At 39.8% G+C, this 23932-nt stretch overlaps 2 protein-coding genes across 2 annotated transcripts; both read right to left on the bottom strand.

The window, feature by feature from the left end:
* Positions 1-1890: 1890 nt before the first annotated feature.
* Positions 1891-18113, bottom strand: LOC121729525. Its single transcript, XM_042118065.1, has 11 exons — positions 18011-18113; positions 17136-17213; positions 14558-14617; positions 13273-13354; positions 6444-6627; positions 6025-6249; positions 5619-5768; positions 5196-5267; positions 4458-4583; positions 3388-3544; positions 1891-1928 (listed from the first exon to the last, which is right to left on the bottom strand). Exons 1-11 carry the CDS (start codon positions 18108-18110, stop codon positions 1891-1893), a joined length of 1272 nt encoding a protein of 423 aa, XP_041973999.1. The 5' UTR covers positions 18111-18113.
* A 1832-nt stretch (positions 18114-19945) lies between these two features.
* LOC121729739 (extensin-like) lies at positions 19946-21610 on the bottom strand. The gene is made up of 2 exons (XM_042118348.1): positions 21451-21610; positions 19946-21142 (listed from the first exon to the last, which is right to left on the bottom strand). Exons 1-2 carry the CDS (start codon positions 21460-21462, stop codon positions 20000-20002), a joined length of 1155 nt encoding a protein of 384 aa, XP_041974282.1. The 5' UTR covers positions 21463-21610; the 3' UTR covers positions 19946-19999.
* Between the last annotated feature and the right edge of the window lie 2322 nt (positions 21611-23932).

The following is a 23932-nucleotide window of genomic DNA, read 5'->3' as shown; positions in this document are numbered from 1 at the left end:
TTTCTGTGGACTGTGTCTGCGTATTCGTCCGGCGCGCGTCGTCTACGAACAGCAAGAGTAATTGCGTGCCTTAGTTTTACTTTTAACACGCTCCCATAATCATCGTCATAGCGGCCTCTCATATCTCCACTTCCGACTCGAGTGCACCCACATTGTACATGAAAATGTTTTTCTGCGTTTAGGTTCTAAGGAGAATTCATAATTTTAGGCCTTTTGTTTGAGACGTTGCTTTAGATTTCTCTCAGTAAGATCTAACTTTGATGAAATGTCGTAGAGTTGCTTTAGATTTCGTATTTGATTCATACTTAAGTTTCCCTCTTGGAGAAAGAGTCTAAGTACTTCGAATTTTTGTCCATATAAAATTTAAACGAACCTATAGAAATGTTACATCTACTTAAGCTGAGTCTTCTTTATCTTTTAAATGTACTATATCTTTTAAATACAAACAATTGTTTAACATCATATAGCTCTATCATTAATTACATCTCTGTAAGGCGAAGCAGGATGTATATTATTAGTAAAAGACAATCATTTCCCTTATTTAGTTAATTCGTCATTTCACGTGCTTTCTTTTTATCCAAATTAGTTAAATTTTATCTCTATTATTTTAGGGCATCTATCAAAATTAAGAGTTATATTATATTCTGTCCGTTTAAGGATTCGAATAAAATTTTATTTTTCGATTTGTTCTAATAAAAAACCAGGAGTTTTCAAATGTCCTCCATTGGATAGACTTTTGAAAACATAATTTAGGTCAAATAAACAAATTGGCAAAGTTTTCTGAAAGTAATAGTGGGCTCGCTCAATGAAGCTTCCAACTTCGTAAATTAATAGCATTGAGTGTTGTGAATATAAGTTTTCAAACAAAAAGTTAATAGCAAACAATAAATATTCGATACTAGATTTTCCTTAACTTTTCCACGCAGAAATTAGTTTATACGGAATGTAACAAAACTAAGCTACCATACCCAACCCATACAGCATACACAGTACACACCCTAAAGTTCATCACTTAGTTTTGTTACAACTATATTATAGAGGAAAAGTCGTACACTTTTTCGTGATAAAACTTATCTTCTTATCCATAGATTCCATACTATTTTACTTCATCAAATATTTGTAGAGGTAACAGATAGCTATTATATGTACTGTGTATATTCTGTGCAGATAGTCACACATACTCATTTATAATATTATAGGTAATATAATAACAATATTTCTGCTCCAAATATGTAAATCAAATAAGTAAAACTAACATAGTATTTCTAATAGAGCTTACTTAACACAAAAGAACTGACTTCATGTTCATACTGGAACAGCTAATATAATATTTCACCACAATGAAATTAAATATTATTAACCTTTAACCTTTCTAAAGCAGTATAAAATTTATAACATTTTATCGTGACGTTTCAGGAATAAAACTTTGACCTTTATAAACTGTAAAATTCTTGATAATTTCACCATTTAATAGTTAGGTTTATTACGAATTTGTGCCACGCATAGTCGTCGCTACCTCTCTACTGGCTGTTTCAATTTTATAGAGTCAAAAAATTATAGAAAAGACCTACTTAAGTGGGCACGGTTACTCGATTATCGAGCTAAAACAGTGAATACCGAAATCGCTTTTAAAAGACACCAAGAAACTGTATATTTTGAATATTAGATTTTATTTGAATGTTTATGATATAATATAATAATTACGCAGTGGGGTGGGAGTGGGACACTTATATTATGTCGGCCATGTGCATTCTCACATCCATATTTCTTCCCACATCCACTCTTATATTTAAATAACCTTGCTCACCAGGGTTTTCTTTAAGCGTGCTGCGACACCCATAATATAGTTGAACTGCACCCAAAAACTGCACCACTACCACGTCAAGTTGGTCACAGGGTGTGGCGAGCGTTGACCTGCCTCGATACCCCTTGATAACCATCAAATTATGGTTATTGTGGAATAGATAGAGAAGCTAATGCCCCTATGCTAGAAACCGTTGTCTCACTTTTGAACTTTGATTTAAAGATCACGCAAAGAAGTTTAGAGGTAAAAATAGGTCTGAACGAATTATATTATTACGATTTTAAAAGTCCAGTTGTCGTATTTTTTCTTTATAAACTTCTATAAACGCTCTTTATACCTACTCGAATACAAAAGAAAATGTTTTCCGAATTTGTTACAAAATAACTCTTTTAGGAAAGTCTGCGATGCCTATCACCAATTTCTAAGGATTTGGGTATATTTTATTTGTTTTACTCAGAAGTCATCCTAGACTGCAATTTTATAAGGATTGTTATAAAGCAAAATAACAAGCATTTTTTTCACGCCTACTCGACTAGCGTACTCTTAAGCTCCCCAATTGTCACGAATTTCCTAATAGGGACAAGTAATAAATCGTTTACGATTTGTCAAGAGCGTGTTCGAGTTTAATGCGAGTTCCGGAGACCATCAATCATTATCAACGCACCCACGTGTCTCCTGGTAATGCAGGTGGTCGTTTAACTATATATATTTACTTATGTATACTGATAATACTAATTAACAGCAGCACAGTATCCACTATCCAGTAATAGTTCTGGATACTAAAATCATATTAGTACAAAACAGTTTGTAACCTCTTAAGCATTTAACTGTTAAACCGATTTGTAGTGATTTTACTATGTATAGTAATTTATACCGTGTTCCGTGAAAAGACATCACATTTTCTGAAAACCTATAAACGCAGGTAAAACCTTAGTTTCAGACCGTATCTAATTAGGGGCATTGCATCTTGTTGAAAATAAATATCTTTTAGAATTTGGTGACTTATACGCTGTATATAATATACAAACCGACCTAAAAGTGTCCATCACATAATAATTAATACCTAGGGAGATAATGAGTATCGAATCCATAAATTAATTATTATACAAGTATACAATATTCTGTGGAAGTATCCATTTCAGACTGATGAGCTTAAAAAGTGGAGCGTATTAAGCCACTTAGCTGCCATACAATATGGGTCAAAGTTTAATGCCACTAGTTTAATTATACTCTATCAGTTCCCGTTTCAGAATATTGGGTTTCAGATTTAATGAATGAACTAAGTTTTAGACAACGTTTAAGCTTATCAGAAGCATTTAGCTATTACGTCAACTTTTACAAACATTCATGTTTCAAGAATGAAGTGTAATTTTATTATAATATTTACTTACTTTTTATTATATTTTGTATTCAATTTGAAACTTATTATTTTTATATAAAAAAACTCTTTCTTGCTCAAAGCATCTCAAAGTGCTGTATGCTGAAATATTCAAAAACTGTTTCACAAACGACAAAATATAATAACGTTAGCACGAAGTTAGTTTAAAATTTTAATATAACTAAACAACATAAAATGACAATACCCATCTTGTATGTTTGTCTGTCACTACCATCGAAAACGGACTGTTCTCTGTATTTCTTCCGCCGCTTCAAGAGAATGTACAGGGATTTGTGACTGAGATGCTTCATCTGCTCCTCTGTGAAGGACTCTAGTCTTGCAGCTGGTATGATCTGCATTATCTGAAGTAACATAAAATAAATAATCAATCTACCGTATTTAAACAGGGATTTTGCAGTAGTTTATCTTATCAACAGCGTTTTGGATTGGTCAGCTATTTGACGTTAGCAGTCTATCAAAATCGTCAATGAATAAACTTCACTAAAAAGCTATAGGATAACTTTCTGAGATTGGAAAAGTCGCTAAAAAGTGGCAATAGGATAATTTGAAATTTTACATCTTACATAAATAATCGTTCACTGTAATGCAAATGTTTTATTTATTGTAGCTTATTTAAAAATTACTCCAAAGTCGACTCATCCAATGACGTAGCCTCTACGACGTAGCGACTATTAATTTTAGAACATAATATTAGAAAAAATAAAGCATATTATATAATATTATTACATTATTCTGACTCTATATATTTTCTCTCAGAGGACGTCTGCTAATAAAAAGATAAATCGGATAATACCTTATAAATAATGGTCCCTGCCTTAAGTAATCAGAGATAAAAATACTTCGTAAATTCCTTTTTCGATTAAAAGCTTTGCCGCCTTTTCTTTGCCCTAAATTAGGAACGTGATCCAAGTAGAATGTCCCTATGGCATAAAGCTATTGCAAATTCCAGAAAAGTCACTATCTTGAAGTACATCATCTTAGGCAACTGGTCTTCAAACAGTTTTAGCTTATCTCAAGGGCTCTGAGATCGTGGTTTGCTACCGCCGCCGCCGCGCTATTGAAATTTGCTTACAGGAGATGTAGTGGTGGAAAATGGGAATGTAAAGTGGGCTAAGGCTCGCTTAAAAAATAGGTAGTTTTTCATAGTAAACAATATTTATAATATAGACATACTTATTATTTGAGATTTTAATGCCGTGATAACCCAAAAACTATGAGTTCGGCTAGATTATATGCCATAAGCTTGGATAATACCTGTGGTGCTATACCAGCCATGGCTTCCGGCTTGATAGCTGCTAGTTGAGAACCCTCCACTTCCGAAAGCAGCAAGCCAAGTCTGGAAACATCTTGGGCGTTCCATCCGAAAGATTTTCCAAGCGCCTGTACAAAACAATAGGCCACGACGTTTCCACATTGCTAGCAATTTCCTCGAGGGGTCAATAAAATTTTATAAGTATCATTTTACTTCGTCCAGGTCTGAGCTAAATGTTGTTTCACAAGCTGGGTCGTCAGAACTACAGTTAGATCGACGTTTTAACTTCTATGTCCAAATGGGTTCGTAAAATGTTTAAAGACTTTGGTACTTACCTACTCAAAACTAACGAAACCATTTTAGTTTTTAAAAAACACTCGTCTTTGTTAGTAAACACAATCAAATTCTTACATCATCTCACCTAATAAAAACCTCTTCATTTTTAATTTCAACTACTGCGTGAAATTTTAATGGTTGTTTTCCCGCGGTAAAATGATTCTATCTTAGTAGTACAACAGATTTGTGAAGTTTTTTAAATTCAAATCATAAATAAAAATCGGCCGGGTCATAGCCGCTCACGCCTATCGACATAAAGTTGCCATAGTACGTCATACAAAATATTTTTTATTTTCAAAAAATAACTTGCATGATTCGATAGTACTACTATAGGTAATTCGTTCTGCCACGGGAAAACAACCACTAAAATGTCTCGTTGTATAGGTATGCAATTGGGAACAAACCAGCGCCTTCGTCATCTTCGTCAGGTAAAATGTCCGCTGTACGTGGTCACAGGCTCTAATGTGGTAGAACACCTTTAGAATAAGATATTTAGGATAAAGACAAGGCATATCCTTAATTATTGTGGATAGACAGACAGAACGTTAAAGATATATAAGAAGGATAACCATTTTGGTAGTTTGTTTGTATGAGCGTTTGCTTATTCCATCATATAGGCGCTGTATAATCATTAACTTCAGATTCGTTTTTTATCATGAGAGAAATGTCAATAGATTCGTTATGATGACACTGTTGCGCTTACAATTATCCAAAATTAGTACAAAAATATATAATTCATTTCTTAATGTTCTCAAAAACCTATTAGAACACACAAACGGGATTTGACAGGAACAACGACGATCATATTAGCATGCTTTGGAACTTACCTGATGCGCCAGGGTAAAGTAGCTATCGTAAGTAGCATGCCGAACCAACGAGATGGGAATCCCGCAGAGCAGATTGTTCAGTTTGTTCAGGAAATTCTCTTTACCCCAATTCTTGTTAATTTTCATATACTTGCTGGCCACTACACCGACCTGCATTGTACCAAAATTAGTGCAAAGTAGTTTTCTCTGTGACATGCTATGAGCTCAACTCACAAGCGATTTTATTTTCCATCTTAACATACTTAATATTACATAATTCTAATTTGATATATTCTCAAACAAAACATGAGTACCCCAGACTTTTAGCGTTCCTATTATACAGTTTTCCTGGGCAGAACCAGATGGGTATCGTTATTTTAAACACACAATCTAAAACAATCCAAAAATACATGTAATAATGTCCTACCTGATGACGATTAAGATCAGGATGTGTTCCTATAAAGCGCAATATGCGATCATCAGAGAGGTTCAGCTGGGCGATCTCATGGCCAGACAGGTACTTGAACAGGGGCCTGTACTTCTCCAGGGTCTGGTGCGGTATATGCATGGGACTCTCGTACTCTTTCATAACTACATTCCACGTCGCCGCTAACTTATCTCTTTCGATCCTCATCATGGATATTGAGCGGGACTAAAAAGTATTTATATAATATTTTCTTTTTAAAACTATACTCGTACACTCATCGGGATTCGGGACAGGTGCGCCTCATCTAGTCGGTCGATTGTGCTAAAAACGCTTAGTTTTCTGACTGGTCAAAGCTCCGTCCGTATCAGTCGTTCGACATACGAATATAATAATAGGAAAATACTTTAAGAACAACTCACAGATCTCAACACATAATCAGCTGGTAGACGCTCGATGTCCTCCGTGTGACAATACAGGAAGATGGCGAATGCATTTATAGCGGTCTGCATGTGGTCCTTCGTCACGTTGAGCAGACAGTACCCCTTGTGAATAAACTCAGGTGATATCAGGTGAACAGCGCTTCTGCCGTTGTATAGCTCTGCTCTGGAAAATTGCTATCAATTTTCCAAAAAAAAAGGCAGGAAAGAAAAGATTGTTTGATTTGAATAGATGCCAAATGTTTTATTGACTTCGTTGAAATGTAGGGGTAAGTCGAATTCAGGTAAAAATAGGGGGTTAAATTTAGTCGTAATAAATGGGTCCTCGAGGACTTCTTAGACCCTTTTTGATGGGATTTATGATAATAGCAACTATTTCACCAAAGTATAAACCAAACAACGAATGTTGCCAATTTCCAGTAACAATATTAGGACTCACCATCCTAACACAACAACATAATAATATCCTCAATGTAAGCAAGACTACTCCTAACTGCTACGATGGCCTGCTAAAACTAATGTTACGTGCTAGGGTTCGAGGATTTGGAGAGAAAGACCTGGTGACTCTCTTGAAGACTTTATTAACACTGCACTAAACACTAGGTCACAACACTTAGCACTAAGTCCAAACACAAATCACTAGGTCCAATCACTAAGCACTATCACTGTCCTAGGTCGTAGCCAAGTCGCAGGTTTCACTGGTTCACTCACTATTGATCACTCCGAAATCGCCTTGATGAAAACTCGAAACGAACTGAATTGCCGGGTCTGCCTGCGGCTCTTTTTATATGGCGAGACGAATTCCAGAAATTTCCCGATTTCACGTAAACAAGTAAACAACCGTGGGAAATTTCTAGTAGGCTCGGGAATGTGCCACAATAAAACTGCCGTCCTTGCGATAAGTGCAGTAAGTTGAATTTAATTTAGACCTTATGGACTCAGTCATAAGGTCTAAATTCAAACACGCTAACAAATAAAGGGTAAACACGTAAACAAACATTGGACCTTTTTAGAAGGTTCGAGTATGTACTTGCGCACCACGTGTCCGTATACCATGTACCGTAACACTACTCCCCTCTTAGAGATGCTCGTCCCGAGCATCATTGTTACTGCCATGGTATCGCGCCAGACGGTCTATGTGTACCACTTTGAATGTCCCTCTTGGTTGCTTTTGAATCCTGTAAGTCACATCGTTCAATCGGGTAACCACTTTGTATGGGCCGTCCCACTTGGTCTGCAACTTTGGAGATTTGCCTTTTCGGCGAGTTGGGTTATGCAGCCACACCAGTGACCCTTCTTCGAAGCCGCTTGTATTCGATTTCCGGTCGTATCTGGTCTTCATGTTCTCACTTGACTGTAACCCATTTTCCCGAACCATGGCGTGTATATAGCGCATCTTTTCCCTTAAATCGCAGACATAATCTGGTACGGTCTTCGGTTCCTCCGGTGACCCTCCTGTCAAGAGGTCTACTGGTACTCGCAGTTCTCTACCGTAATTGACATACGCCGGGGTAGCTTTTATGCTCTCATGCTCGGCGGTACGGTATGACAGAAGGAAGAGCGGTATATACTTGTCCCAGTCCTTTTGTTTGTCATCTACCAATTTCGCCAAATGCCTCTCAAGGGTCTGGTTAAATCTCTCAACCATTCCATCAGACTGTGGATGGTACGCGGTGGTCCTCGTTTTATGCATTCCCAAAATTCTGCACACTTCCTGGAAGACCTGCGATTCGAAATTCCTGCCCTGATCAGAATGGATTTCCAGAGGCACACCAAACCGAGATATCACTTCTTCGACTAATTTAGAAGCGACTGTTGTAGCTTCTTGGTTTGGTATGGCAAACACTTCGGGCCATTTGGTGAAGTAATCCATGACGACCATAAAATACTTGTTTCCCGATTCCGTCACGGGAAATGGCCCAGCTACTTCAACTGCGATTCGTTCCCACGGTGCGCCAACGTTATACAAGCGCAGGCTCCCACGGCTCCTTGTCTGTGGTCCCTTCACTGTAGCGCAAGTAGTGCATTTGCGGCACCAATCCTGTACATCGTCTCGACAATGTAACCAGTAGAATCGTTCTCGCACTTTTGTTAACGTCCTCTTTACTCCTAGATGACCTCCTGATACGCCATCATGCATTTCACGGAGAACATCCGGTACTCTCGTTCTTGGGACAACTATCTGAAGATGGAACTCTCTGCCGTTGGTCTTCTCCCATTTCCGGTAGAGTATTCCGTTTTGAAGTATCAGGCTGTCCCATTGCGCCCAGTACGCCTTAGTGACAGCGCCAGTGGGTGCAACCTCACTCCAGATTGGTTTTTCATCACCCCGTTTCTTCCATGTGATGATGTGCCGAAGGTCGTCATCTGTTTCTTGAGCCTCCCTCATAGCATCATTCTCCCATGGGCCCAAAGGACTTGTTTTCGTTAACTTTAATGTTACTTCATTAGATTCCTGCTTAACACAATGTTTGCAGTCTTCCGGACACGGCCTTCGCGAAAGTGCGTCGGCATTCCCATGTGCCTTTCCGCTGCGGTGTTCCGTCTTGAAGTCATACTCCTGGAGTTGTTCAATCCATCGAGCTACTTGGCCTTCTGGGTTCTTGAATTGTAGTAGCCACTTCAAGGCTGCGTGATCAGTTCGCAGTAAAAACTGTCTGCCGATGAGATACTTGCTGAAATGTTGTAGCGTCTTTACGACAGCCAAGAGTTCTCTTCTTGTCACACAGTAGTTTCTCTCTGGCTTAGATAAAGATTTGCTGAAATATGCAATTACAACTTCTCTTTCACCCTGTTTTTGAGATAACACCCCTCCAATGGCTGTGTTGCTTGCGTCCGTGTCGACTATAAACTGACCTTCAGGTTGTGGATACCCCAGGATTGGTGTTTCACACAGATGTTTCTTTAGTTTCTGAAAAGAATCTTCGGAAGTCTCGTCCCAAATAAACTGTCGTTTATCTTCTGTCAGCCGATGTAATGGCTTGGCTATCTCTGAGAATCCCTTAACAAAACGCCTGTAGTAGGAGCATAGGCCAAGAAATGCCCGTACTTCGGTTTTGTTCTTAGGGGTTGGCCAATTTTGGACTGCTTCTAGTTTCTCCGGGTCCGTCTGAATTCCATCACTGGAGATAACATGGCCGAGATAGTTCACCTTACTCCTGAATAAACGACACTTTTTCGGATTCAACTTTAACTTGGCCCCCTCTATTTTGGCGAAAACTCGTTCTAAGTTTCGCAAATGGTCCTCGAAGTCGCGGCCAACAATGATGACGTCATCCAAGTAGACTAAGCAAGCCTCTCCAACTAAGCCTGCCAGTACACACTCCATGAGTCGCTCAAATGTGGCAGGTGCGTTGCACAATCCAAAGGGCATGACGTTAAACTGCCATAGACCTTTACCGGTGGAGAACGCTGTCTTCTCCTTGTCTTTTGGATGAATTTCCACCTGCCAGTATCCAGATTTCAGGTCCAGGGTCGAGAACCATTTCATGCCACTCAAGGTATCCAGAGTGTCGTCGATTCGAGGTAATGGATAGCTGTCCTTCTTAGTGACATCATTGAGACGTCTGTAGTCCACACAAAATCTTGTGCTGCCATCTTTCTTCTTCACTAATACAACTGGTGAGCACCACGGACTTGCAGACGGTTCAATTATCTTATTCCTTCTCATGTCCTCCAAAAGGCCTTCAACTTCTTTTTCCTTTGCAATGGGTATCCGTCTTGCTCGTTGACGAATTGGGTTCTCGCTTCCGGTATCTATCCTGTGCTGAACCATCGACGTTCTTCCAAGGTCACCTTCCTGACTGGAGAAGATATTCGCGTGGCGTTGTAAAAACTTCTTAGCTTTCATGCCCTGCGAATAAGTCAGATTACTCTTGCAGTCATCGAGTAGCTCAGTCACTATTCCATAGTTGCTGGTGTTTGCTGAGTCTGAGCCTGTGATCGAACTACACTTTCTCATCCAGACAACTTCCTCGCACTTTCCAATGACGTCACCTTTGTTCAAGCAGATCTCGCGATCAGCAAGATTCAGAACCCTGACCACAGCGTTACTGCTTCCACTAACAAGGGTTCTCGCCGTCATCAGTTTTTGCGCTGATGTCTTGGTAGGTGTGTCTTCGATCAACACGCATCTATTCAACTTCTTCTTTCCAGCTGGCGGTAGTTTCACCAGCACCCGAGCTTCCGCACGTCCAGGTATTATGACTTTCTTTACACATTCAACTTTCCCGCAGGCGCCTCCAAGGATGAAAATTTCTTCTTCACCACACTTGAAAACTCCGTCAGCGACATTAATTCTGCAGTTGTGCTTCTTCATGAAATCCAAACCCAAGATGCAATCATCCATAATCTCAGCCACGATAACGTCATGAGGGTATGAGGACTCCCCCACATTCATCGTAACTGACGTTTCTCCCAGGACGGGTATTGGCTGACCGGAGGCGGTAAGAAGCCGACAGTTAATTCTCCTCTTGTGCCTCCTTGCGGCTTTTATCAAATTTGGGTTCACTATTGTTCTAGAGGCTCCTGTGTCTAGAGTCATTTTGCAGTCCATCCCGTTAATAGTCCCCTGAATCACAAGACTGTTCCCGCTGCATGCTTGGGAGATAACAGTTATCGGGGCTTCCTCCGTGTCAGCCAGCACTCGCCCCTTAGTCCTGGCTTTTATTCGTTTCCCTGATCCCGGGCAGGGAACGAGGCCCCTTGTTTTTGCAGCTCCTCCATTTGTTCCAGACGTTCCTCGAGCATTTTCATCCTTGCCATTTGGGTCTCTTTCTGCGGGCAGTTAAGCTGAAGATGGCCCCTCTCGCCGCACTTGTAGCACATGGCTCCAAAACTTTTCTTCGTGGGAGCCTTGACCTCCTTGACTTCCTCAGAGACCTCGTGGATCTTATGGGTCTGTCGTATGTCACGGCGAACAGCCTCGACTTCCAAAGCATGCGCCAATGCTTCCTTAAGCGAGGTGTGGTGACGAAGCCTCACCGCCGCTCTGACCTCCAGATCCCTGATTCCGTCGACAAATGCTTGCACAATATTCGTGTCGACCATCTTGGCGTCAGCTCCTGGGTGTGCCTTCTTGACGAGTTTTTCAATCTCCAACGCCCATTGTTGTAATCCTTCTCCTGAGCGTTGGACTCTGTCACGAAGTTGAGCACGGAACACGTGTTCCAGGTGTCGCTCCCCGTATCTGGATTCAAGGGCTTCCATCAGGTCTTTGAACCCATTTCCTGTATGTGCTTCCAGGACTGACAAGGCTTGCCCTCTGAGCGCGACAGTGAGAGCGGTCAGGCATTGTTCGTCAGTCCATCCGTTGGCAGAAGCAACCGTCTGGAATTGCTGACGATAAGCGTTCCAGGAAGTAGTACCGTCGTATGGTGGCACTTTAACTCTTGGTCCTTGTACCACTACGGAAGCTCCACTAGACGCCGCGATTCCTGTGGTTTCCAGGCGCACTACTTTCTTCTGTAGTTCAGTGAGGCCGGTTTTCACATTTTCCACATCCACTCCTAACCCGGTAACGCGTTCGTCCATTACGTCGACATCTTTACGAAGCTTAGTCACCGTGTCACTGACATCCTTTATGGCCAGAAGCGCTTTCTCTTGGAGGTCCTTTTGTTGCTCTTGAGACTCCTGCAAAGCGCCGAGCTTGCGGTCTTGTGACTCCTGCAAAGCGCCGAGCTTGCGGTCTTGTGACTCCTGCAAAGCGCCGAACTTGCGGTCTTGTGCCTCTCGAATCGCTCTGATTTCAGCCCTTTGCAGCTCCATTAATTCAATTAAACTTTCTAAATGAAGGGCCACTTGGGGGGCTGTAGGAGCTACGGGTGGGGCCTGGTGAGCGGGGCCAGTGGGCGTGGCCTGAGTGGGCGTGGCCTGGTGGGCGGAGCCAGTGGGCGTGGCCATGTCCAAAGTGGGCGGAGCCAGAGGGGCGTGGCCAGTGGGCGTGTCCCGGTGGGCGGAGCCAGTGGGCGTGGCTTCATCCAAAGTGGGCGGATCCTGGTAGGCGTGGCCAGTGGGCGGAGCCATGTGGGCGGGGCCAGTAGGTGGGGCCTGTCCCTCAGTGGGCGGAGCTTGGTCCCCAGTGGGTGTGGCCTCCGCAACTCCTCTCTCGGAGTCAATGGCAGCAGCTCGCTGCGCCCTTGTCCTGACACTCCCCTTGAAGTCCTCTCTCGGAGTCAATGGCATCTCCAAATCGCACTTCTGACACCAGTTGTTACGTGCTAGGGTTCGAGGATTTGGAGAGAAAGACCTGGTGACTCTCTTGAAGACTTTATTAACACTGCACTAAACACTAGGTCACAACACTTAGCACTAAGTCCAAACACAAATCACTAGGTCCAATCACTAAGCACTATCACTGTCCTAGGTCGTAGCCAAGTCGCAGGTTTCACTGGTTCACTCACTATTGATCACTCCGAAATCGCCTTGATGAAAACTCGAAACGAACTGAATTGCCGGGTCTGCCTGCGGCTCTTTTTATATGGCGAGACGAATTCCAGAAATTTCCCGATTTCACGTAAACAAGTAAACAACCGTGGGAAATTTCTAGTAGGCTCGGGAATGTGCCACAATAAAACTGCCGTCCTTGCGATAAGTGCAGTAAGTTGAATTTAATTTAGACCTTATGGACTCAGTCATAAGGTCTAAATTCAAACACGCTAACAAATAAAGGGTAAACACGTAAACAAACATTGGACCTTTTTAGAAGGTTCGAGTATGTACTTGCGCACCACGTGTCCGTATACCATGTACCGTAACACTAATAAAAGCATATCGACTATCGAATGACGTTTTCTTTTATAGCAAGTACTACCTCATAGCGTTTCCCATGACGTTCTGCATCAGCAGTTGCTTCTCATGCTTCGTCCGTAACTTGTGCGACCAATCGTCATCATCTGGGAAATTATAATTAAGAGCCCATATGACCCTAACTTGACTACATACTTTAACCTAGATCTCAAAATCTGTAAGGTCTAGAAAACTGATTTTTTGACACAAGTAACTTCAGTTCATAAAGATTAAATGCTCAAGACGAAAACACGATTACTCAAAAAATGCTCGATAGTTTCTTTTTTACAAAAACATCTTCGAAGTTTGCTGTCCTTTCTTTAATATTTTTTAATATCTAAAAAGGTATTGATAAAACCTAAATTTGCTCAAAACACTTTTTTCATAATCATTATAGTTCGTCTTTTATTCAAGTAAAACTAACTCGGCGATGATTCCGCGCCGTCCTTTTTCACCTGGCATATGAAAGACGGGCGTGAGTGTGAAGAGAGAAGGACGATGTTTGATTTTTAGAGTCAGGTGAGCTCTTAACAATAAACTCTATATTAAGTATTAACGTACTATTTATTTGTCCGTCTGTTACCTCTGTGTCAATTACGGGCAAGATGCAGTTTTTGATCTTTTGTTTGGATATTGGTTTAAGTCCCGGAAACAACATAAAATAGTTTTTATAAAGTAAAAGTATCCCTTGTGATACAGTAATTTCTGCGCAAACAAAATTGCGGGCACAATCGAGTAAAATAATAAATAAGTACATATGGCTTTTAAACAATAAGATGAAAGTATCAACATTGACCAACTGATATAACCGAAGGCTGTTGTGTATTCTGTCGCATCGCCTCAGGCTAAGTTAATAGAAATTTAGTAGGTACATTATAGTAAAGCTTAAGCTATTACATAAAGCACTCCGCTTTTATCAATTTCTGAATGCTTTCCCAATAACAATTTATAGAACTTTAATAGCAATAAACAGTTGACATTATTGTTAGATTTTTTTATTATTCATCGTTATTTGCAAATTATTTTGACTTGACTGTTTCTCAATTCTCGCTATTACATACTAGCTGTCCCGGCAAACGATGTTTTGCCATAAAATGATTTTCCCTGTTTTCCTGCTTTTCTCTTGAAATTTTTCTTTTTTTTCTGTAGACCTCAAGGAGCCCGAAACCTTTCCAACGAATACAAAACCGTGGAAATCAGTTCGTGCGTTCTGGAGTTATAGCGTCAGGAAGGAAAACCCGACTTATTTTTATTTATTAGATTATATTATTAACATTATACCAACTTTTACATATTATATCAACACTTACCGCTGTCTTCTTTCCCAAAAAGGAATCTATTAAGGTCCATTTCTAAGACTTCGTAAGGATCTATGAAATTAAAACATTTGGATTAGATAATTGTTATTACTTACATATTTTCTTTTAAACATCATGGAATTTTCTTATAGTTACTACTTCATTTGGTGGTAGAGCTTGTCTTATTTGAAATGACGCGCCCCACCACTTCAGTAGTTGATATTTAAAATGAAAAATTTGTAGGTACTGTGTCTACGAGGGAGGGGCGCGTCATTTTAAGTTGGACAAGTTTCTTATGTCAATGGACAAGCCCTACTATAATATCAAGTCAATGCAATGTTGAGTGTCTTGGTCTAAACTCTAAACATGCCATGCCGAAGTTCCGCGGCGAAGTTCAGCATGATTCTCCTGCAATGTATTTCAAATTACCGATGACACAGCATACCGTAATTACGTCGCATGATATTGTATGCGTTTGACATTGCTGACGTAATCATGCGGAATTTCCGCCGCGGAACCTCGGCATGGTGTGATGGGTGGTGTAAAATGAATATACCTAGCCGAATAGAGCAACAATCTTGAGCTGTCAGACTACACAAGCATGATTGAAAATGAATTCTATGAGATTAAATTGTCAACGTGCCGATATGTGCCGAATGGACGTCAAAAAAAAGTTTTGCTGTCATGTCTCTTTTTACCACGCATTACATCTTAGGGTGCGTACACATTTGTATGATTTGCGCGATCAGATCTTCGATCAGATCTCCGTCGCGTATCATCGCGCCGTATCAAGTATGCGTATTATAGTGTGGACGGCTATTGGATCATTCTGCCGATCATGTGTGTTTTTGATACGACACGTATCAGATACGCGGTTAATAGCGATCGGGGCGTATCATGAATCATGATACGCGTTTCATATTGACACGCTTCGATGAGACCCGACGGAGATCTGATCGGAGATGTGGGGGGGAGCCAAAATCTTTTCTTTATCGCTTCGTTATGAAATCGCCGATGAAAGTGTATGGAATTGACATAAGCGTTCGTTAATATGACGTTGACGTTCGACTCATCTTATGTCAATTCCATACATTTTGATCGGCGATTCTATAACGAAGCGAAAACGAAAAAGTTTCGGCTACATACCCTGATCGCGCAAATGATACAAATGTGGACGCACCGTTAGATGCTTATGTCTGTCTGTTACCTCTCACACTGCCGCGCTGAACTGATTTTACTGAAATTTGGTATGGAGATACTTTGAGTTCCAGGAAAGGATAAAGGATACTTTTTATCTCGGTAAGATGTAAGGTTCCCGATAAACGAATTCGCGATAAATTAATTTTGGTGCAACGGAGTGGCGGGCGTAATCAATTTCTCTACTAGCACCTAGACTCTAGACTCAAGAGCCGCTATACCCAACCCGCGGCCCGCAGGGACTGTATTTGTGGCCCGCGTGATGTTAAACAATTTTGAAATTCACGCCCACCGGCAAAATAACGTAAAGTGTACGTATTAAGCAAAGTCGTCGAATTTTTTCCACTTTAAATCGTTAATTTTAAGAATGTTAATGAATGTTATTTTTTAACCCTGAAAAATTTTTGTTGCGGCCTGCGACACCAAGACCAAAACATGTTTGTGGCCCGCATGAAAAAAGGGTTGGGGACCACTGCTCTAGAGTATAGTTTTTAATTTCCTTTATGTACAGACTACAGTTAAGCTGGCGGGCTATGGCGGGGTGGTTCCCCTGGGAGGAGACATTATAAACGATGGGCGGCGAGCGTACATAATAAGTTCACTAAACTTATGTTTCCCGATACACCGCGCTGCATCTTTACTTTAGTCTTGGTTAAAGTTTCTTAAAATGTTTAGATCTTTTCGTAATTTGCACCGTTTGTTTAATAGAGGTACTGTGTGTCTATCTTTACGTCACATTCGCTTTAAATCCAATGGCTGGTTAACATTATTCCAATCCAGTAATCCAATCCATGGATTGCTACTGAGATAAAGTAAACGGATACTTGAATACACTGAATGGTATTCCAGTGCCCGTTTACAATTTGCCGTCTATCTTGTCAGTATAGTTTACGCAGTAACTATTTACTATTTAGTAATCTGTAGCTCTACCATGAGTTTAAAGCTATATAGTATTTATAGATACTCGATACGGACTACGTAAATAATTAGTATGGCAATTTTAGTTCCGCAAGTGACCGCTAGAGGCGCTGTAAAATTTGCCATACTAAAAATTTACGTAGTCGGTATCGAGTATCGATAAATACTATCGGTCTTACCACAAAAGATTTATATATCTATTGAACAGTTGTTTTGAGACCATTAAGTACTGAATTTTTTTCCAATCAACTGTTCAACAGGTGTTTAAATCTTTTGCAGTAAGACCGTATAGCATTAAACTCATGGTAGAGCTGCTATGGTGTACCTAGTCAACTCGAAAATTTCGTACTATCTAATATGGCACTGATCCGGTGACACTGCCGGTTGGTGCTTACATTATTTCCTATCGGAATCATCTCGATCCCGTATATAAAATAGTTCCACTATGATCTGATACTAAACAATAACACCATACCTTCAACGACATCTTCATCCACCTTAGCTGTAGGTCCGACTGTCTTGTTAATATCGCTGTAGTCTCTACAAGCTGTTACTGAAAATCAATTGTTAATCTTTAATTATTATTTTATTCCTATAATATTCTAACTTATATTAAAACATACTTACTGTAAGTACTTATTTTTTAATTTTCTTATCTGTGTCCACCTAAAGGTGCGTCCACATTTGTATCATTTGCGCGATCATCTCCAATCAGAGGGGTTAGTGCTAGTTTTATTCGATCATACGCATCGAGCACGTTTACGCGAATTTATATGGGATCAAAGCAGTATCCACGTTAGCCAGTAGATGGCGCTGCTTTGATTCCATATAAATTCGCGTTTACGTGCCCGATGCGTATGATCGAATAAAACTCGCACTAACCCCTCAGATCTCCGTCGCGATCATCGCGCCGTATCATAGTGTGGACGCCTATTTCATTCTGCCGATCATGCGCGTATTTGATACGACACGTATCAGGGCCCGTACCACGAAACGGTTTTGAGACTCAAACAATCGTACGAGAATGTTGCGTCCTACTCTAACAAACGTGAAATGCCGTTGTTAGAGCAGGTCGCGGCATTCTCGTCCGATTGTTTGAGTCTCAAAACGGTTTCGTAGTAGGCCTACTGATACGCGGTTAATAGCGATCGGGGCGTATCATGATACGCGTATCATTTTGATACGCTTCGATGATACGCGACGGAGATCTGATCGCGCACATGATACAAATATGGACGAAGCCTTAGATTTTTCTTTGAATGCCAATTTGGTGCTTTACATAATATCACACTGTAATAACTAATATTATGTATTCTAAAATCTATTAGAACACTTTCAACTAATATTTACCTAATTTCCGAAGGCTCGGTGTTGTAGCTACTGTAAACAAATTGTTCGAATAGGCCTCGAGCCTCGAAATTAGTATTACCAACAGAAAACATACAAGCATTTCCATAATATTGTTTACTGTTAATACACAGATCTGCATGGTTATGAAATTTAGTTGACATTTAAAACGGTCGGTAGATTTATTAAAAACTTCGGACGTAGCCATCCGCCTTCGTAGCACCTTGGTATCAAATGTCTTCGTTTAAGGTCAGGTTAAGCAATGAAAAATTGTTTATAGTTTTCCTAAGTTTTGATGGCAAAAGAAAATCTAAAGAAATAAAGACGAATGTAGAGTAGGTCTTATCTTAACAATAAAATAAATTAAATTACATTTCTTTGAAAAATGTAAGGCTAGTCTTATAGTTACTTAAAATTGAAGCATAGTAGAACATTAAATTACTTTTAAGTTTTAGGGTGAAGCCAAACGAGCGTAATTTATGAGTTGTGAGTCGCAGCATTTCAGCTGGCAGAAATTCTGCTGCATTCAGTTTCATACAGAAGTCATGTTTGATTCACAGGAGCGTAATTTTGTGAGTCATGATTTGTATGAAAAATAATTTACGCGACCGAAATTCTGCGACTCACTACTCACAAAATTACGCTCGTTTGGCTTCACCCTTAACATCATTTACTTACAGCCAAAGCGTTTGTCCGTTGTCGTTAAGTAAAAAATGTTAACTTTAACTTTACAACCATGTGGACAGAATTAAAGCAATGGACGACAAAATATCCGTTCATAATTTCCTCGGCAAGTTTAATTGGAGTGAGTGAATAATGAAAATGCAATCAAAACTGTTTACATACAGTTTTTGCCCTGACCCGTGTAATGTAACATAATATTATGTGTATACGACTGTTTGTTCCATCGCTTAGTAACTTAGTACTTACACAAATATTACATGGCTTAGGTAGAAATGAATCTAATGTCTTTATATAAATTGACATATTATTAAACGAAAGCATATACTCGTATTACATTAGATAATAATTATTGAAGTTATATTGTTTTACTAGAGGCTAGCATACCCGCAACTCCGTTGCGTCAAAATTCCTTTATTGCGCGGGAACCGTACATTTTCTTGTACATGTGCTTTCCCCGGGACATAAAGTATCTGCGTACCATTTTAACAAAATCGGTTCAGCGGTTTGGGCGCGAAGAGGAAACGGACACTCAGCCAGACACACTTTCGCATTTATAATATTAGTTTATTAGTATGGATGAAATACTTTCCATGAAAAAAACACTTGTTCTCAAAGATAAATCAAAATTATGGTAATTCGTACCGCTTATAATCGTTTGATTTATTTGATGTGATTATTAAGCAATATTTCATTTAGGAACAGTCACTTAATTGTGATAAATGTGTTTTACCGAGTTTTTTTTTTCAAAATTAATTGTATGTGACATCGACATCATTATTTTAAAGTACTTATCGAAAAGATTTGTCAACGTTTTAAAATACTTAGGGCCTGTTTCACCACTTTATGATAAAGTGCCTAATAATCTATTCACAACTTTTTTGACAGATTCTCCATACTTGATCTGCCAAGTTAATTGGTGGATAGCCTTATCGGGAAGTGGTGAAACAGGCCCTCAATATTGTTAATATAACAATAATAATTGATTGTAAAGACTATAGTAACAAATGTATTGATAGACAAAGTATGTTTTGTACTAAATAGGCGACGCAAAGGTCGGAGGCTGAGTGCGCTATTAGCACATACAGTGCAGTGTATAAATAATCCGACCAAAATGCGACATGTTGCACACGTCATATCAGAATATTACCAAACGTGAAGCAAAACTTTGTTTACTCTATGCTGGTGCTGCCTCTTGAGTGAAAACTTTGCAGCAATAATATATCCTATTATTATAATGGATTAAAAAGAAATAAAAACACTTAAAACACTTTATTTACAAAGTATACAAAAGTTACACTAGAATTTCACTTAGTTTGGCACACCGTATGAAGTAGCCGGTTTCGTTTGTGGCAGGAATCCAAAACCAGAGTCGATATCACCTGATATGGTGTTGGAATAGGAGCTCTCAGAGGACCCAGTCAGTGGGGATTTCTGTTGGAAGGACAGAATTTCTAGACTGGGCTTGGCGTTCTCCAATGATACTCCGGAAACTAAAGACAAGTAGCCTCTTTCTTTCGCCGAGGAGTGTTCGTTGTCCTTGATTATGTCTTGGACGCGGTTGACGACGACATCGTCCAGTGCCTCCTTGTGGGTTTGAGCCTGCTCTACGGTATTGTACTGGTGGGAGTCAGCTTGGTAGCTGGATATGTCACCACCTGATGGTTGGTTCTGAAGCGGCAGTTGTTGGACTTGAGCTTGAGGCTGCTGGTAGGAGTAGCCCTGGGAGGTCTGCTGCTGCTGCTGCACTTGCTGCTGTTGGACCGGGGCTTGAGGTTGTATTTGTGGCTGAGGTGCTATGATTGCGGGAAGAGGTCGAATAGGACTAATCGGAACTCCGTACGACGGACTAGGTGGTTGTGGTTGGGGCCGAGGTTGAGGTTGATAAGTTATTGGGGGTTGCTGGGGGATCGGCTGAGGTTGTGGCTGAGGAAGGGGTTGAGGTTGCGGTATCGGTTGGGGTTGAGGGGGTGCGTAATATTGAGGCTGGGGTGCAGGTTGTGGTGCGGGTAGATGATATATCGGCTGGGGTGCAGGTTGATGATAAATCGGTTGTAGTTGGGGTTGAGGTTGTGGTTGTGGTGGCGTGTAGTACTGCTGTTGTGGGGCTGGTTGCGGTTGGTAATGTTGTGGTGCCGGTGCGAACACTGGCTGTTGGGGCTGAACAAAAGCAGGGCTAGGTTGCTGGTAGTGATACCCCTGTTGTGTATATTGAGGATACTGTGGTCTAGGTTGAGGTTGAGAAGCTGGGGCTATAGGTGGGTATGCCGGGGGTGGCGGGGGCGGGGCTGGGGCAAATACCGGTGGTTGGGGAGCAAATACTGGTGGTGGAGGCGGCGGTGGCGGAGGTGCTGGTGCTGACGGATAGTTCAGAGCTGGCTGGTTCGGTCCCGGCCGAGGCAGGTGGTAGGGTGCCTCAGCCCACGTGGCTGCTACCACTGACAATATCACAATCTAAAAACAAATAAATCAATAAGTATGATACAAGACGTAAAACTACAATTTATAATTTTTTATCAAAATTATTTAAAAATTAAACCATTTGGTTGGATAATAATTATTTAATTGATAAATGAAAATAAATTTCATAAAAATGAAAACAAATAAACTAAACTACATATTGATTACATTGTTAATATAAGTAATGATTAATAATAATTGTTATCCCAAAATTAACAGAGAAATGGGTACTTCATATTTACAGAAATTAGCTTCATTTATTATTTAAGCTGAGTAATCAGACAGACTAGAAAGTTACTCACCACGGTCCTCATGGTGGTGTATTGGGAGGCAGTGGCGACGCAAACAGTGGCCGCTGGGTTATATACCACCACCACTCAACCCAGGGATTGATAAGCAATGTTTGAGTGACTCGTTAGCTTTCATTATCAAATTGTGACAGTTGCGTCCCGTGGCTTTTGTTGCGTACTGAGGTAGGGTAGGACAGTAAGAAGGTAAAGCTTTGGAATAGGAAGATTGGGTTTTTATAGCTTAAAATTATCTTTAATGACTCTTCAGGAAAATCACGACCCTGTGTTAAATAATAATATTGTGTCTATGACTGCCTAAAAAGCAATAAGATTTTAATAGTTCCAGTGCTTATATTTTTTGCTTAACGGATTCATATTGCCAATTAAATTTCTTATTTAGTTTTTTAACTATTTTAGATAGCTAGTTATTATAATATTGTGCACATAATAGTTAGATTATAGTCGTTATTATTAAACATTCTATCAGTATTAGCTCTTATTAAACATATTTAGTACCTTTTCAAAGTATGTCGACTATATAATATAACTCCATTGATTTGGTCACTAAACGTTCTCTTCAAAAGATTAATTAGTCATCATAGAGTTCTAAGTAATTGAGAAAGAAAAATGTCGAAAATTTTCAAGCAAACAAGTAAACGGTCATTTACTCATTACGCAGTATGTGCTAACAGTTAACATTAGCAGCAACTGGTAATATTGTTACCCACTTTGATTTGTTGACCTATTAAAATTTATAATTATTCTAAAATTCAAAAAAATCACCCGGTGTGCGTTGAACTTTTGATGAATATGAGAATAGACCTACTATTTTGCTGTGTGCTTGTGAAATGATCCAGTCTGGATCTATATTAAGCTAAGCTTTATTAATCAAATAGTTAATTATTCGAATGAAGGTTGAAGACCAGCAGGGCTAAAACGGTCGCTTCGGAGAATATTTTTTTTTTTTAATCGCAAAATGGTCACTCTGCTTTCAATTCATATGTCGTTCGTACTTATTTGACATTCGTCAGTTTGACAGTTTTGATAATTCATTTTCTGAATTGATTTGAGAGGAATTGCAAAGTATGACCATTTTAGCCCCGCAGTACCAGTATAGGTTTATTTTTCTTTATGCGCAGTACTTAGATCTCGGTCCAACTATACCTACGGCCATGGGCACCGGCAGGAAGGTGCCAGGGGGTGCAGCACTTGCACCCCTTGGGAATCTCGGGATCTACAGGAATTATTGAAATAAAACCGTCTGTAACACTATTACCATGCCGTACATAGATAGTTCGTAATGTTTCGGCACTAAATGTATTCTGTTGACGTAAATAGACAGTCACTGTTAAAATCTGCACCCCTTGTAAATTATTTCTACCGGCGCCCATGCCTACGGCTATATTTTAGTTCATACCACATCACGTAGGAAAACCACAAAGATGCATAAATTAAGCTTCACCGTTTGTTCTTACACTGCGCATGTCTATTTGTTTTAATGCCTTTCTACAAATCGAGATCTAAGGTGTGTAGACCTTAGTGTTTTGTTTGTCTATCACAACGCTTGTGACACTGGCGGTAAATCATCACATTGACCTCCGCGTTGCTTAATCCGAATATGGGCATTTTCGGCAAATATTTGACGAGATCTAGTGTTGGAGTAACTAGACAGAGGTCAACAATGAGGTAAGAGAGAAAACCGCTCACAATTTACACCTTCTATTGAATAAACATTGTGTATATTGTTATATAATGTTTAGTAGATCATTGTATGAATGAAAACCCATATTGACTTGCTAAGTGTTTATTTTACATTTTCCTACTTTGAGTAATAGTTTTGCCTAATTATAATAATTAATCAACTAATTTATTATTTTACTACTTATAATCTACCGAATCTAAATAATCAAAATTAAATTTTGTTACTATTAACAAAATTATATTATGCACTGTCTGAGAATTGATTCACATCAATTGATTGGGGGACCAAGATCATTTGGTCGGACTGTAATAGCAAGTCCATCAGACATCTGTATAACATTGACTTGACATGACCCGAGTCGGGTTGCCAGGTCGCTAAACCGAAAAGCCGGACAAAGCAGCCGGCTTGGCTGGACATTTGTACAAAAAAGTCCTGCTATCGAATACTTAGAATCTGAACTCTTACCGCCGTACTCAGAGACATTTAATTTCGATTAACCTTGAATTTAATGAAGAGTTTGACAGATAATGTATAGAGCTTATGTCAAAATTTTGAATTAATTACAATTAAGTAAGTAAATAATGTTCTACTCTGAGTGCGGCAGTAAGTGTAGGAATACGTACGTAATTTTCTGTTTTATTAAAACAATTTGACATACAATTTTACATTTTATTAGGTGTAAAACCTTCAAAAATTAGTAGATTTTCATATAAAATTATTGACTCAAAGCTCTACAAAAGCCGGACTGCTCTTAATTTTGGCCGGACACGCAATCAAAAAGCCTGACTGTGA

This window comes from Aricia agestis, chromosome 8, assembly GCF_905147365.1.
Source record: "Aricia agestis chromosome 8, ilAriAges1.1, whole genome shotgun sequence".
In the NCBI taxonomy this organism is placed as follows: Eukaryota; Metazoa; Arthropoda; class Insecta; order Lepidoptera; family Lycaenidae; genus Aricia; species Aricia agestis.
Note: the sequence above shows the minus strand (reverse complement) of the source record. Positions and strands in the feature narration are given on the sequence as shown.

What these genes read in the sequence shown, in the direction of transcription:
- LOC121729525 (XM_042118065.1), bottom strand. Translation starts at nt 18,110, where the DNA reads ATGCTTGTATGTTTTCTGTTGGTAATACTAATTTCGAGGCTCGAGGCC. An exon ending in TTTTGGGAAAGAAGACAGCG is followed by an intron (nt 13,355 to 14,557) that starts GTAAGTGTTGAT and finishes ATAATTTCCCAG; the next exon opens with ATGATGACGATTGGTCGCAC. An exon ending in CTGATCTTAATCGTCATCAG is followed by an intron (nt 5,769 to 6,024) that starts GTAGGACATTAT and finishes GGTACAATGCAG; the next exon opens with GTCGGTGTAGTGGCCAGCAA.